General features: G+C 40.5%; 1 protein-coding gene across 1 annotated transcript; it reads right to left on the bottom strand.

The window, feature by feature from the left end:
- Positions 1 to 5,214: 5,214 nt before the first annotated feature.
- Positions 5,215 to 6,933, bottom strand: LOC133917761 (protein G1-like6). The gene is made up of 2 exons (XM_062361620.1): positions 6,626 to 6,933; positions 5,215 to 6,481 (listed from the first exon to the last, which is right to left on the bottom strand). The coding sequence occupies exon 2, from the start codon at positions 6,471 to 6,473 to the stop codon at positions 5,742 to 5,744; it is 732 nt and encodes a 243-aa protein (XP_062217604.1). The 5' UTR covers positions 6,474 to 6,481; positions 6,626 to 6,933; the 3' UTR covers positions 5,215 to 5,741.
- Between the last annotated feature and the right edge of the window lie 10,585 nt (positions 6,934 to 17,518).

The raw sequence follows: 17,518 nt of genomic DNA, 5'->3' as shown, positions 1-17,518 counted from the left end.
GATGAGTTACCTCTCATCCTTAGTCTATATTGGAGCCCTCGCAAGGGCCAAGCTCTCCGGTCATAAAACTCTGCGGTTCTTATCATTAGAGTTCCTCATATACCGGTAGATCTCCCATCAGGCACACTTGGATGCTCACCACTGTCTTCAATATGATAGTATTTCAACGCTCTGGTACGGGTCACTCCTTCTGCTCACAATGCTTGCGGTCAGTCCACAAACACAGTTGGAGTGTCTTGTAAGACTCATTGCCACCAAGCTATCTAGGTGTAGGCAAACACGGAGAGTAATAAGTGTGGATCACTTACGTGATCCAACTCTATGCTAATCACCTAGTACATGATGCCTAAAATAGCATTAATCAAGTTCTTAATCTTGTGCTAATTATCTTAATCTTCAACTTCAACTCTAGAATGACTCAAACCCTCTCCAATATGTGTGTATATCTTATGGTGAGAGTGAGCAACCTCAAATGGCTGGCCAATGGGGTATTTATAGCTTTACCCCAAAAAACTAGCTGTTGAAAGGAATCTGTTCAGAATTTCTAATCACTATATTGTACGGTGACCTCACCGTATTATATGGTGACTAGTATTGTATATATTGTACAATGATACCTTTCCAACGGTCAAAAATTCGACCGTTGGAGCATTCTCTGTACTCACAGTATTGTACGATGACCTCCACTATATTGTACAATGACTAGTCTTTTGAGGCACCATTTGACATGGTCTCTATATAATTGTATGGTGTCCCATTCTATTGTACGACGACCTCCACCGTATCGTATGATGACTAATCTCCTAAGGCACCAGCTGTCATGGTCTCTATGTAACTGTATGGTGCCCCATCGTATTTTATGGTGACCCCTACCATATTGCATATGGTGATTCTAGAAAACTATGTTTATCTTCTATCACCCTTGACTGTATTGTATAGTGACCCAGTCGTACTGTGTAGTGACCTATTTTCTAAAGAAACTTGTCCAATTCAATCCAACTCAAGTTTTGGTCTTCGTAGCTTATCTTTCTTGATGTCTTGGGTCTTCCACTGTTCTATTAGAGCAATGCAAATCTAGTGTGCATCACCTATTAGGTAACTAACTTAAAGACATTAGATCAAACTACTAAACCCAACCCGTCTCTTCATAGTACCAAAAAAAAGAACAAATCTATCTATACACAAGTAAGTGATGCTCTCAATATCACGATCTATCATTTGTCTAAACAATAGATCATTATATTTTTATGAAGCTTTTCTTTAACCTTGATGTTCATCTCTTTGAAGTGTTTGGAACCCCAAGTTCATTCTATAGCATCAATGAGACTAAACATTGCATACTAGCAAATCATGTTAGTTTCATTGACTATGTTGATATTAATCACCAAAATCACATTAACACAATGCTAGGGTCATTGATCTTTCATAAACTGCTCCCTACATTATCTTTTAAATGTCATTTTAGCTTTGAGCACATAGAACAAAATAACAATTAATTATTCCATCCATGACATGTTTACCCCTCTTGATTTATCTCACCTTCAATCAATTACACATAATCCACCAATCCATCACACTCCTTTAATTAAAACTCCACTTTCCAATAGTTTTAAATATGGACTATTTAGTAAAATGCCACCTTGAAAACCTAAAACAACATATTTGAGAATAAAACCAAGTTCCTAAAATGACATGTAAAAGAGAACAGTGAGAGTATTAAAAATGGGCTAGTTCACCCCCTAATAAAAGTTATATTTTTGTTTCTCCTCTTACAAGTTGTATTTTAGGTTCAAATTTTGTGGGATGATATACAACATCATACTCTATGTTACAAAATACTTTATAATTTTTCTAAATTATTGTCATAGGTTGGAAGTATATGATATTGGTTTAACACTCGAGATATATACGAAAATACATAGACGACATCGTACCCTAAGTTTCAAAGCTTTAACTTGTGCAAAAATCTCTTACACAGGATTCACTAGATTGCCTTTGGTCTAACGTATATATTGTCTTAGAGAACAAAAGTGACGTCCAACACATGAATTAGAGACAATACTATGTTCTACGCATCAATTAAATTAGGCTAAGGTACAGCTATTTTGTTACAACTGAAATACCACTTGAGATCAGACGGTTGAAATTACTTGGACGGTGGCCCATTAATGAATCTAATATGATTCAAATACATGATTGTAACAAAGTTGTACGAATACATGATTGTAACTGATGATGGGTAGTATAAAACTATATTATATGATTATCTTATACGTATCCAGATCACCTAGGGTTTTTTGTATTATCGGAGCATATGTCTGTGCCTGAACAAGGAATCTTTGGACGTATAGAAACCACCTGCATATACTAGGGTATCCCATAAGCAGGAAAGTTTATCTATAACGATAACGTAATCCTTCTCGAAAAGGAGTTCAAAGACTACACGATAACCCCTATATATACATATAGAAAAACTAGTCTATACTCCCGAGAGTACATACTCCCTACTATGATATACCACATAAATAAATTGGATATACTCTTTTATCACTATGAGTATACTTATATACTCATTCTAAGATACTCCAATGTAAATTACATGAAAAAAATTGAAAAGAAGTACATCAATTTTAATAGATTTTGATAATACCTTCATATTTGTACATAAAATGTAATATACTTAAAAAATATGTACAAATCACCTAAAAAAGTATACATACCACTTGGATGATCTTATATACTCACATGCTCCATATGCATATCATTTATCACATGAGATGCTCTCTATGTTATGAGATACGTGTGTGAGAGTACATACTCCCAGGAGTATCAAATATGCTTCCTACACACACACACACACACACGGAGATCAGGAGATCTTACGAAGGACAAGAGACAAGCCCATTATCCAAGCCTACATAAACCTCAAGCGCACCACGAGCCCTGAGCCTTCTGTACTCACTATCTTCATCGACATCTAGCTGAGACTATACACAAGGAGCTCTCGACTAGGTTTAGATCCTGTGGCTAGCCAAGATCATCCTTATAATCTGTCTCGAAAATTAATATAAGATCACATAGCTCAGAATTATTATCCTTTAGGAGATCTGAATCTGTATAATTTTTTATTTTTTGATATAGGATTTGACTACAAAGAATAACTAAAAAAATACTCTCTACTTCATTCATATATTCGTAAGATCGTAGATAGTAACTAAGTTGTACCTAAATGGTGCATATGAAGCCATTTTCCTGACAAATAGTACTAGACGAGCAGTAGTACTTAACAAAAGCTCCATCTCATAATAAGAGTGGTAGTAGCATTCTGTTGTGTTTGTGCGTTGGGAGAGAGAACCGACATGTCTTTTCCACTTATGCTGCCATACTGCCGCTGAGATTGTGACATGCAGATTACTCTCTCTGCCCGTTTCGTGTGCATGTCTCTGTCTGTTTTGGCCCTCCTTGATTTCAGGAGCATGCTCTAGAGTCTAGACGAATCTCTCATCAAATATAGGTTCAGTACAAGGATCAGTAGAGGAGCAACATGAACCAATAGAAATAATATTCTAGAGACTGGATGATGGGAAGGCTAGATTTACTGGTAGGTCTAGTGCTGCACTCCTATAATTGATTGCCAGCCCGAAGTGACCTCCAATTCAGGCGTCTCAAGCTTTCGTTTCAAACCTTTTTGCATTGGGCTACAAATTGTAAGCCACTGGCTGTTGGAAGAGAAGCATACTATATATCTCGCAAATCGCATGGTTCACGTAACTAGTTAATTGAGGAATAATGTGAGCTGCGCTACCCTGAAAACTATGCGTGTGCACCCTAGTGATACAAAACTCATTTCCACGCATGCATGGTTCAAGAATGAATACTAACTAGTAATATATATATACTGCTTTTAGTTATAAGAATTTAAAAGACAATTTTAGCTATAGATATACATCAATGATGGTTAACAAGGAATTAAAACTATGCAGCCAACATTTAGACCTTGTCAATTAAAATAATTCACGACCCAAACATTCTTTCAATCAGGGTTTGATGCATACAAATTAAATGGTTAGCCGGGGCATAATACATTCTATGCATGGTAGCTATTTGAAACAAATTACATAAACCTGATTAAAGCCTATGTGGTTACCAATGGTCTGAGATAAATCAGACCATCCGTATAATGATGCTTTGAAACAGTTCAACTATTGAAAATTATTCCCTTTTATATACATCACTTTCTCGAGCACTAATGAAATATCAATTTTTTAATTAAAATATGAATAGTTATAGACTATATATATAAGTATATATGAAACAGCAGCAATGTACCATAAATTCAAGCAAACTGTGAAAACAGACACAGAAATAACAATCAGATATGACATCAAGCCTTGCAACGGTCCTAGCCATGTGTTAGCTAGCAGTTTTTCTTTTCTGAATCCCAAAACTTCAAATAAAAAGCATTACTAGCTTGAGTTTTTTTTAAAGCAACAGGGATCCTTTTTGTCTGTTTCCTTCTTACCAAAACCTTTTATTTCCCAACTATGCATTTGAAGGGACAGACGAAATCGAAGAAAGTGATAGATGCTAAGAAAGGCCCAAGACCCATCAACTGTGTTTAAACAGGAATTTGATTGTGCTCCTGGACTCCTGGTAGCGATACTACATGAGCGGATGATATGAAAGAATATGTATGTGACACTGAACTGATAGTGACACCAGACTCTTAAAATGTACATATATAGTTTTTTTAGACGGAACTGTACATATATAGTTTTCAGACAAGAAGAATAAAGTTGGACATTAACAAAGATAGTAAACTGGTTCAAACTACAAAGAACATGTATATGTAGTTTCCACCCAACTTGGTTATTGATTGAGTGCATGATAATAATCTGGATATAAACTGTCTATTCTATATATAATATACTCCCACCAGAGAAAGAGACAAGTGAAAGCAAATCAAGCCAGATCCAGTAATTCTAACATGAATAAGGAAAGGCAGCCAGAAGCATAAAAGCATCGGCTAAAACAGGTGTTGCCCAATTGTACTAGTATGCACCCAATTGAACCCCTTTGAAGTTACATGATATGAATTGGCCTGGCATATGGATTCTGTCCAAGAGACACAAGAGTAGGCAAAAAAACATATGTTGTCCCTGGGCCCTGGCTTTAGCTAAATATATACCATTTCGAATATAATCAATCCCCTCCCCATGCATTGTGCCCTTTTGCTCCCCTGACGAGAAAAGGAAATTGTACCACCAGCAGTACATGAATGGATAATGAAGCATTTTCTTTAGTGCCAATGATCGAGATGAATAGCTAGCATGTTAGGTTGCTGGCTTATGCACCAGCACCACACTGCTACTGTTGTTGAAAAATTTATCCCAGACAATGAACAACAACTGCTAACTACTAAGCTAGATTCACACATACTGTTCTTGCGACCCTCTCGGGGAGCAAAATAAACCAAGCAAAAACATAACCATTAACTGAAATTTAAATAAAACAGCAATGATTCAACTAGTACTCACTCGATGATTAAAGTGAAATGAAAAACAATGGGAGAAATCTTTTGCAAAATGCAAGAAGCCACTGAAGAAGGCAAGAACAATGGCCTAGCCTTGTTGTTCTACCAGCGCACCGCCATTCCAAGAAGTCCAACTCGTGCGGCTAGCAGCTAGCTCAGACTCAGGTGGATCAATGGATGTGGATGGATCACCTAGCTAGGAAAAAACTCACGGCATGATGAACTGCTGCGACGCCGACGTGTCAGCCCCTCCACCGCCGGACGACCCGGGGGGCGGGCTCCCCTCGGACGGCCCCGCCGCCGCGGCCGAGGCCGACGACGGCTTCTTGCGCTTCTTCTTCTCGTAGCTGATCCCGCGGGCCCGCGCCTGCGTCTCGCGCACCTCGCGCAGGTAGAGCCGCACGGCGCGCGCGCCGAAGGGGTTCATCTCGGGCGTGCCGCCGTTCTCCTCGTAGGCGGCGCGGAGGCGGCCGATGAGCGCGTCGAGGGAGCCCCAGGCCTGGCGCAGCGGGCACGGGCACGGCGCCGGCGGGTTGGGGTGACCGTAGAAGGGGCACACCGGCGTGTGCACCTTGGTCTTGCCGAACTGGTCCATGTACTTGAGGAACTCCAGAACGTGCGCGCCGCTGCACCGAGACAGCGACAGTGGCGGCCGGTGGTTGCGCAGGTACTGCCCGAACGTGTTCCAGTCCCGGCGCTTCTGCGACTCGTACCGGCTCAGCGACGGCGACGAGCTGGACGGCGACGGCCCGCCTCCCCCCGCCGAGGACCCGAGGGCCCCAGCGCCAGACGACGATGAGCCAGCCCCAGACGCGCCGGCGCCGCCGGGGAAGATGACGGCCGCACCGGGGCCGAGGAAGAAGCTGTCCTGGTTTGCGCCGTCCGGCACCGCCGGTTCTTGGCCCGGGATCATGTGATGGTGGTGGTGGTGGTGCTCCATCCGCGCGGCTGTCATCAGCAATGCAACACAGCCAAGAAGAGCATGATTTTTTGCTCTGACGCGAGCTTCTAGTACACAACCAGCTCTGCAATGGCTAGGTCAAGAGAGGAGAAGGAGAGGAAACAAGGAGACCAAGTGAGATCGATGCGTACCGGAATGTGCAGCGCCCGATCTAGTACTCTCTGCAGCGTGTAAGCTTACAGACGTATCCGTGTGCTGGAATCTCGGCAGTGATTAGCTAGTACTCTTCCTCTCCCGGGTGAGTGATCCAGGCATCCATCCATCCAACGACACCACGGATGCTATGCTCTGATGCTCAGCTGCTCAGGTGGTCAAGTCATCCTTGGGAGTTGGGAGCATCAGCATGAAGCTGGAGGTGGATGAACAGTAGACGGTGGCAGTGCTGGAAGAGAGGGTGAGGAGGATGGGTGAGATAGGTTTTTAGTCTTTTAGTTAGGCAGGCAGGCATTTGGGGGGTGTGGGGGGGGGGGGAACGTAATAGGTGTAGTAGGGTATACGGAGTAGCTAGCTAGACAGGGAATCAGAGTAAGTGAGAGGGATAGGAAAGCAAATAAAAACAAGGAGCCTCTCACTTGTCTGTATTTTTTCTGGATTTTTCTTGCGGACTATCCAATGCAAAGTAGTTATTTACGCTAAAGTATTGTCACATTTTTCATCATTAACTTGTAAAATAGTTATTTACGCTAAAGTATTGTCCATCTTTCATCATTAACTTAGCTAGGGTTTTGAGATCATTCTATATTTAATGCAATTCAAATATGGTATCAGAGCTAAATATTATGGGCTCAAGTCATCGACGTAATTTAAATAAAAAATTGTGACACACTCATATTCAATAGTTTATTTGTATTTGAAAGTTTGAATTATAAAATATATATGATGGAACCCAGAACCAACAAGCATATTTACCTTTTGTGGTGATTTGGAGTTCAAGTAATCAAATAATGGTCCTGTTTAGGACAACTTCTGATGATTTTTTCTAAAAAGCTAGCTACCCTTAGAAATAGCTATATGAGTAAACCACTGACAAGAGAAGCAGGTATTTGGTTGATTCTCTTTTTAGGAGATTTTTTTGTTATGATTGTATAATGATTAATATGTCCCTGAATTTTTTGATGATTTGTTTGGTTGCTGAATAAGTGCAAATGCTATTATTTTCATTAATTTTTAGCATTTTGGGATCGAAAATTTGTAGTATTAGTAGAAGTAATTTGATATCATTCAAGTAATTTTATATCACTAAGTCCATAATACCATTCAATGTGTATAACCAACAATCATGGTACCAAAGCGACGATAATAGAATTATGGAATGCACCCATATCAGATTCAATTCCCTCAACACTTTAATCATCGGTAGTAGCTTAGATAGCTTGACCATCCGCTTCCTCATCGACATAGTTTTCAATTTGCATCATGTATGACACTAATTTTAATAAAATTATGAAGATCCATTGCAATAATTATGATTTTTTTATTGCTTCTCTCTATCGGATAGCTATAGGCATGTTTAATATGAGTAAAATACACCACTTCATCTTTAAAACTCCAAAGCAACACTCAGTCACATTTCTGAGGGATGAATGTACATAGTTGAACACCTCCTTCAATCCCACTGGGTGTTGACCAAAGTATTTAGGTTGTTCACTTAATGACACGATTACATGTATGTGTGCTCCATTAATTGCACCAATGAAAGCCTTGAAATGAGGCCAACCTAGCTTCTCGAAGCCTAAAATGCAATGTTGTAAATTGAGGCTCTTTTGTTTTTATGATGTTATATTTCAATCCATAATTATTTACCAATGTTTCATGGAGCCATTGAAAAATTGACCTACTCATTCTGAACATGTCGTAACACTTGGAGTTGGGTCTCAATTCATTGAATTCCAGTCATGATAGGTAGTGACCTAGCCTTCTTTTTTGTACTTGAGCCACCATGGTAGGCCATGAATTCCAAAGTAGCATACGCAACCATGAGGTCATTGTCATCGCTGCTAATACACTCTAGAATGACCTTACTTGAAGCACTCGAAGAGCTCATCTGCGTTCATGTCACATAAATGAAAATAAGACCATCCAAGTCACACAAGAATAGGAAATACAAATAATTTTTAGGGAAATTTGTCTACATGACATCCCACAAAGGTGGCTTTGATCTGACACACTGCAAAAGTCGATTTGGTCCAATGGACTCCGGGAATACGTGGTTCTTGCCTGTACCACAACTGCGTCCAACAAAATAATATTTTTGACGAAAAAGAGGAGAGAGAGGCATGGAAAATCACTTTGTTGCCCTTTGGGCCGGGTGGTCGAACCAGAGTACACATGGTCTAGTGAGACCAGCCACCGATTCTATCGCCGCCGCATCCCCTCTAGCTCTAGCGGTTTCAGCTCCACCGTCACTGTCACATCTCACCCAGGTTCCGCCTCCTCCACATCCCACCAAAATGGTATGTTGAACTTGTGGAGAACCAGATGGAATCATAGAGTTCCTCGACTCCCAAACGTGGTGTGGAACGGCTTCGTAGCACTGACAATCCGAAGAAGGGTGTGAACTTGTCATGGGTTCCTGACGGGTAAGCTTCAAGTACTTGGCTAGATTTGTTTCTGTGTGCATGGAATTTTCCATAGATTTGAGGAATTTGGGGATCTAGGGTTTCACTTGTTTTTTTCTAGTGCAATTGCGATTTGACTCTGCTGCATTTGGTTTCATGTGGTTAGGATGGATATACATTCAAAAGGGCAATTAGGCAGTATGTAATTATAAATGAGATTGAAATTGTAGCTCCTTACGGTGAAGCTACCAGGTACAAGGGCTACTCCAAGGCTAAGAAGTGCAAGTGGATGATACATGCATCTAGGCTGCAAGATGAAGGACATGGATGGTATGCTCTGAACTGAATGTGATGCATTTTAACTTTCAATTTGTCCCCTTTTCAATGTGAAGATATTAAACATTGTCTCTTGTTTTGTAGATTAAGAAGATATGTTTCAACCATTACTGCAAAAGCACAAGTAAAGTTGAGAGCAATTGTGTGGCTAACCAATTTTGGGTCAGAGACAAGGTTATTCAATGGCTCAGGGATGATCCTACTATTGGTGCTACTGCTTTGCAAAATAAGTTGGAGGAGAAGTATATAATTAAACTATCATACTGGATAGTCTGGAATGTAAGGCAACCGGCTCTTGATGAGGTAGTAGGGAAATGGGAGGACAGTTTTGATTATACCTTTGCTTTCAAGGCAGAAGTGGAGAGGAAGTCACCTGGAAGTGTAGCAGAGGTTGATTATGAGAAGGTTAGTTCCATGATGAGGTTCTCCAAGATGTTTGTTGCTTTGAAGCCATGTATAGATGCAAGGAGAGATGAATGTAGGTCATACTTGGGCATTGACTCTACTGTGTTAATAGGAAGGTGGAAGGGTCAGCTAGCATCTGCTGTAGGAATTGATGGCCACAACTGGATGTTCCCTGTGGCATATAGAGTGTTTGAGTCAAAGTTAAAGAAAAATTGGGGATGGTTCATGGAGAAGCTGGCAATGGCAATTCAGTCACCACCTGTATTTGAAGCTTACCCAATTTTCCTAACCACATGAAACCAAATGCAACAGAGCCAAATCGCAATCGCACTAGAAAAAGTAGGTGAAACCCTAGATCCCCAAATTCCTCAAATCTATAGCAAAATACTACGCACACAGAAACAAATCTAGCCAATGATTTGAAGCTTACCCGTCGGGAACCCATGATAAGTTCACACCCTTCTTCAGACTATCAGTGCTACGAAGCCGCGCCATGTTTGGGAGTCGAGGAACTCTGCGACTCCATCTAGTTCTCCATAAGCTCAGCACGCCATTTGGGTGGGATGTGGAGGAAGCGGAACCTGGGTGAGATGTGGCGACGCCAACGGCGGAGCTGAAACCGCTAGAGCAGGAGGGGATGTGGTAGTGGTAGAATGGGTGGCTGGTCTCACTCGACCACGTGAGCTCTGATTCGACCACCCGGCCCAAAGTGCAACAAAGTCATTTTCCCTGCCTTTCTCTCATCTTTTCCGCCAGAAATATTATTTTATTAGGCACGGTGTGGTACAAGCAAGAACCACGTATTCCCAGAGTACACTGGACCAAATCATCGACTTTTGCAGTGTGCCATGGACAAAGCCACCTTTGTGAGATGTCATGTAGACAAATTTCCCTAATTTATAAATGGTGACTGCAATCTCATTACACGTGAAAAAAAAGAAGTCATATTACATAACAAGAAATAAGTTGCAAGTGGATAACACACAATTATTAAAGAAAGTCATATTACGTAATAGTAAATAAGTCTTAAGTAGATAACATAATAAGCTCATGCGGATCTTCCTCCACTGTCTAATGCTTCCTCTTGTCCTCGCATACCCTCTTAATCCATGCAAGCCTTCCATACGGTGTCTTTTGTGTTCATCACTCTCTTCTTCAGCCCTAGCCTGAATAACCAAATACATCAATTGAGCTATCTCCTTTCTAACATGATCAACCACTACAGAAGTTGCAGATCGAATTTTTGCTACTTTGAGCCGTCAGCTCATATGCATTCATCGGCCGCTTCATACACTGATCTCTAAAATTCTACTTCAACTTATTTTCCTTGGGAGAATCACTAGCAACCCTTTTCTTCTTTCCATTGGGAGAATCATGAGCAATCCTTTCCTCCTTGTCGCCCTCACTCACAACATCATCATCACTTCCATTGTCATTATCTACATGGGTTGCTCTATAAACTTCAGGAATAACTGAACACTCATTTGTAAACTACTTATTTCAAACATGATATGTAGCTCTTCCTCGTGCTTAAGTGGTGTAGTTTTAAAAGTAATACAGCCTTGCATAGCCTAAAAATAGAGACACCACATACATTAGATAACATATTAATTACAACTCACCTCATTTTGTTCTTCTCGCCGCTTGTCACTAGTTGCAATGCTAGTCACATAATCTCTTCTCAAACTGGAGGCTCCTATGTTCAAAGTATCCCACTTTGTATACATTTTCTTCAAGGCAACCCACCTATTCTTCATCTGTTCACGGGTGTATGACCTCTTGGTACATTCATCGAACGTCATTATAAGAATTGCAAAGCCTAAGCTATTCAAGCATTATTGTGGTCTATTGTGGGCATTAACTTCTTGCACACAATTTTTTTACAAACACTCTAGCCACAAATGGATCCCACATTCCAATGGTCTTTGCGGCTTTTCCCATCTATGAATTGCATAGAACTGGTAAGAAAATTCATCACTTATATTGCAAATCATACTAGACATATACAAAACAAGCTAATTGTTGCAATCCATCCATCCACCCATCGAATTAAACAGATCTACCTATTTTTTTAATGGATTAGGAAGGGGAAAAGAGGGATGGAGTACCTCTGCGTGGGGGATCCTAGGCCAATGTCATCGCCAACAATCGTTGGGGTCCTTCTCAGTCGGAGCTATGGATCTGGCTGTCATTGGGAGCAAGGGATCTGGCAATGCAGAAGCAGTGGGCACATCGTTTGAGCGAGAAAGGAGGGGGCAATCCAAGCCATCACCAAGCAACCTGGGAGAGACGATGCAAGGTCAGGCGATGATGTGGAACTCGTCGAAGAGCTATCGTTGGCTAGGAGCCGCCGCTGTCGGAGGTGAACCCTAGTCGCCGCTCCCCATATTTCCTCGCGTGTGCATAGTCTCGAGCGAATGAATGACAAAGGGATGTCGGGAGAGGGACTGGTGGAAGGGGTAAGCGAGTGGCAATTGCTGGTAAATATCTCTGAACTATAGTGGGACTCTCAAATTTGGCACTGCAAAAGCCACGGCTTTTCATAGAAGCGGGTGGCAAGCAAATTACGCATTTACGTGTAACGAGGGATGTCTCATAGAATCGAAGCTAAAAGAAGTGAAGTAGAAGTGGGCTGTTTGGGGGACGAAAAACGCTTTTTTTTTTTTTTTTTTGAGACGCAGCTCAGAAGCTGTTCCAAACGCAGGCAGTATTCACGGTCTAAAAAGAGAGGCTGTTTTTATCAGATTTGGGGATGCCTTTTTCAGGGGTACAGGTGCAGTTCCTTCCGTGCCTTCAATCTGCAGCTGCAGGACATGATTGCATGTAGGATAATCTGGAGTGATGGCCTCGATCTTATTTCTCTCGATTTTCCTGTCGATTTTTGGGGCTTTTTTTAATTATATCGCTGCAATGTGCTGATGTGATGGTTCTTCCATCAGTGTTGCACGGGCACTGATAGGAAAATGCATAAAAGGAACAGGTTACTTATGTTACTACTGTAGACGACATGAAATATGGTACATGATGCATGCACATATATTATATTTGTGCATCCCTTGTGTATACACGTATGGTGTCTGATATCCATACTTGTAGTTTTGTTGTAGACATAGACTAGTCAAGATTTCATGTCCCACTTGAATCCTCTCATACAAAAAAATTATTATATATTTTTGTGTGGGATATGATTAGGTCAAACTTTGATTAGATACGTCGATATATAATTGCTAGCCTAAAACAATATTTGAATAGCAAATGTACAGAGAACTAATACTGAGGTAGTTAAAAGGAGAAACAAGTTATTCTCACACATGCCATCGCCTGAACCCAAGTCACAAGTAACTGAGTCAATTATGCTTTTTAGATATATTTAAATTTTGGTATTTTACTAGCTCACAATTTTCATGAAAACACTCTAATAGGAGTAAAATTAACCTTTTTAGGTACGCTCTAATATTCGCTTATATCTACTACGTATTTTGAGTCGGGGAGATAGATAGTTATGCAATTAATAGGATCGGAGAGCAAAACGAGTAAAAGTTTTAATCATTCCTTGCTTCATGCTCCTTTAGAGGGCTCTATATACATGCCTGAAAGATTACTAGTTTAATACTAGTACCGCACAGGTCCATACCAGGGTAAGAAAAAACACACATCTATTAGATGAATTATTACACTCCATACAAAATGCTGAACACTGATGGAGCAGGTTGCGACATGCTCAATATATAATTTTACTACTGGTTTAGTTATCTGGAATGTTGAAGAAATTGTTTACCAATATATTAAATCAAAAGAGAAAACACGTCAGTGTTTCGCAACGGTCGCTGTCTTCTGAACGCTAGGCCCATAAACGCTAGCGCGCCCATACACGCATGCATCATGCATGTACCAATTTACAAGCAAAACACTCACTCACTAGGTCATCCTCAGAGAGAGAGAGAGCTGTCTCTTGTCTGGAGAAAGAGCGTTTGAAAGTTCTTTGGAGCGGAGGAGGGAAGAGGACTACAGTGACAAGTGAAAGCCAGTTGAATGTGGTAAATATTTCATTTCGGATCAACAGAGCGCAGGGTACAGGCGTACAGCGCACTAGTACTTGCCCACGCAGCCCTAAAAAAAATAGTACTTGCCCACGCAGCTTATGAGCTCATACTATTAGATCCTAGATCTGGTCTCTCTCTGCACCAGGCGAACTCTAATTTTTCATTCCTGCACAAATCTGAATGCTCACTCAAACAGTAGCTCTCCAGCTAATTCAAATCACATGTACATACAAATCCTAAGATATACATGCACCGTGAGTACATGGCAGCGGTGCAGTGCCCATTAAATATCCAATTACATGTCCCACGATTTATACCTTAACTATTTGAAATATTTTTTTTGCGTATGTTAGTCTTGTTGGAAATTACCTTGTCAATAATTTTTTTATAACTGATTAGTTAGTTTCTACCGTCAGGATTTTCCGAATTACGCTTTTTTTATAACCGATTAGTTAGTTTCTACTGTCAACAATTTCCGAATTACGCTTGAAATGTTGTAGGCTACATGAGAAAAATACTTAAATGAGAACCATAACCGTCGACCACTCACAAATAACAACTGACGGGAAGGATCACAAATCTTGTAGTGAATAGTAATTAAGTATGTACGTCGATGTGTTTACGGCGTTGCATCAGCGTGAGAATGACAAACATATATAGTTCATTGTCATGATTTTTTTCTTCTAAAAAACATGAGAATGAACTATAAATGTTTGTTGGATTAGCATCATGTGGGTCTCGATCAGGACACTGGCATCAATTATTGGCCCTATGATCAATCAAACAGATAATATCCGTTCTCATGCAGATAGAACAGGTCAGGCACCATTTGCAGTGGTGGAATACATAATTCCACAACAATCTCGTGCCAAAAATTACCTGAAATTTCTACTTTCATATCGGCCCTCGGATCAAGATCAATGACACTCTGTCTTGTGAAGAATTCCGTGGATACATGTTTCACCTTTTGAAGTGAAAAGGGGGAGAAAGGGAGAAAGGTGAAGAGAAGTAAATTGTAAGTAATGATAGCTTAATCGATGGGGGCGTGTAGGTCGTTTTCAGTTTGGCACGATCCTAACCAGATACCAAATCATATATGCATGAATGGAAGGAAAAGCCACCCGTGTCTATATTTTTCTGGAAAGATTGATGGATCACTATCTCAGAACTAATTATTATAGACGATTGTTAAATTCTATCATAAACATATTTGTATTTCATTCCTGTAAAAATATTTATGATCAAGCTTGTCACAGACAGATAATACTTCATCTATAACATAACTACACGGTGATGATTTTTTATTAACATATATGCATCTATGTTTTATGATAAATCATATATGGTTTTTATTAATATCGTCCACCGGAGGTGCAGGCCAGACGTGGGCACGATGGGGCGATCAGCAGCACTGTTGCGTTGGGTCCCCCGCGAGATGCTCGGATGATATAGCACGTCGACGACACATCCTAATCGGTCAAAAAGCCCAGCCCTGCCAATCCCGTCCTGGAAGCACGAGATCTCGCTATCATGCGTGCATCTAGCTCCATCGATCGACTAGAAAGATGGATTGCTGTCTCTAGAGAACGAAAGCAAAAGGAGCAGGCCAAGCTAGCTAGATCAGGATGCTGCAAGCATATGATGGGCAACGGCAACGTAGTTCCTTGCCACTTTCTCCTTTCTTTCTTTTCAATCTCTGCCCGCTAGTTTCCTCCATACATGATACATATATGCCGCGCGCATGCATCATATATATATGCGCATACTTTGACAGCAGTTTGATGCATACATATGTGTACTTGAATTGCCCCCACATTGGTGCTAGTTACCTGTATGGAAATTAAGGAACACATGCATGCATGGGAATTCTTTCTCAGAAGAAAATCTAGTTCAGAAGTCAGATGCTTCTAGTTGAGAGAATCCTGATGCCTAGAGACATATATAACATATGACTCTTCATTTTTATGTGCTTTTTTGTGAGGACATATCGTTCACTCCCATCTAAATAGTTGTACTATCTAGCTCATTCCTGTATATATGTGTGGTCTCAAGTGCCTACCCGTGGGACATATGTATGCTACAAAGATAAGGTATGGCTCCATACAGCTGGGCTTCATGCTGGTACACCAATCGCTCTCTGCGCTGCCAACTTGAAATAATTAGTACTTAGGTAGCCTTCCTGTATGCATCCATGATAATAAACTCTTTGGATGTGCACAATCTGGTAGCTGACCGAGTTGGACAAATTTGAACGCAGCACTCACCTAGGTAGCTAGCTTAACGGAATCACCGAAGTCGGCACTTAAAATCCTGATAACGATGGGCAAGACAACCGCCTCTCAACCAATCTGGACACAACTGATAAGCGTACAAACTCAACTAAAGTCCTTGTCACAATGACTCCATCATTAATAAGCTATACCAAGCCACTTACCTTCAGGATACATGCATTTAATCAAACAGACCAGGCCGGAAGTTGTACTTAAATTATCTTTTAAAAAAATCAAGGAGACCGGACACAATTGGTGATGAGCCATATATTTAGCATGTGCATGCATCAACTTGAACTAATGACTCATGAATAGGAGATGACCAAATACCATGCATGTCCGGGCTTAAGCTTAAAGAAAGGCACATGAATTGGAGATGCCATGATTACCAAGGGCCACTATATATATGTGCATGCATCAACTTGTGATGCGCTGTGGAACCTAATTGATTAGAAGATATGTACTAATTCTAATGGGGCTTTGCTTTTACATTGCTATATATAGCAGAAGCCACATCCTAAATTAGAAACGAACACTACTACATAAATGATTTAGTAGAACTCTTCTGTACAGACGGTTACTGTGGAGCTGTCTGTTCAAAGATTATCATAGACGGTTCCAAACAAGAATCGTTTGTGCTAATGACGAGACGCGATCGGAAGTGGTGGCATCTTAGTACAGATGATTCCCATTAATACATATGGCTTGTCTATAATATTAATAAATATGACTCGTATTTGGAGCCGTTTGTAATAAAACAAATATCACAGACGGCTCCAAGCAGGAACCATGCATAACATTAATACAGACGGCTCGTTTTTGGAGTCGTCTGTAATAAAACAAATTTTACGGATGGTGCCAAACATGACCCGTCCGTAAAATTAGTGCAGATGGCTCCAAACACGAGTCATCTAAGAATATGGCCAGGGGAGGTGAGATATTTTAGTACAGATGGCTCCAAACATGAAGTCATTTGAAATATTAGAACATTACATCATCCCCTACCTCTAGATCAAAGCAGAATAGTGCCGACCGAACAGTGAAGAACAGTGTGCAGTTTTTGGAGGAAGAGGCCGGCGATTTTCACAAAAAAATATTAGATTTCGGTGAAAACTTGAACATTTATTGGTATTTGTTACTCTAAGTTAAGCATTATGTTCTAATTTGGTTTAGATTTAGTTCGGAGAGCTTGCTGGATCTAGATCTAGTTCTAGATATTTTCCATGATGACATAGTTGTGTTCTATTCATTAGATGATGTAAATTTGTGTTCTAATTTAGTCTTGAGAGGTCAACTATATCTAAATCTAGACTTAGATTTTTTTTCATGATGATCTAGAATATACTAGATGTTCTAGGTATATATGAAGCTCAAAGTATAGATCAAGGTTTAATTATGTGTTACTACAAATG

The sequence above is a fragment of the Phragmites australis genome, chromosome 5 (genome assembly GCF_958298935.1).
Source record: "Phragmites australis chromosome 5, lpPhrAust1.1, whole genome shotgun sequence".
NCBI classification, from domain to species: Eukaryota; Viridiplantae; Streptophyta; class Magnoliopsida; order Poales; family Poaceae; genus Phragmites; species Phragmites australis.
This window is presented reverse-complemented; position numbering and strand designations above follow the sequence as displayed.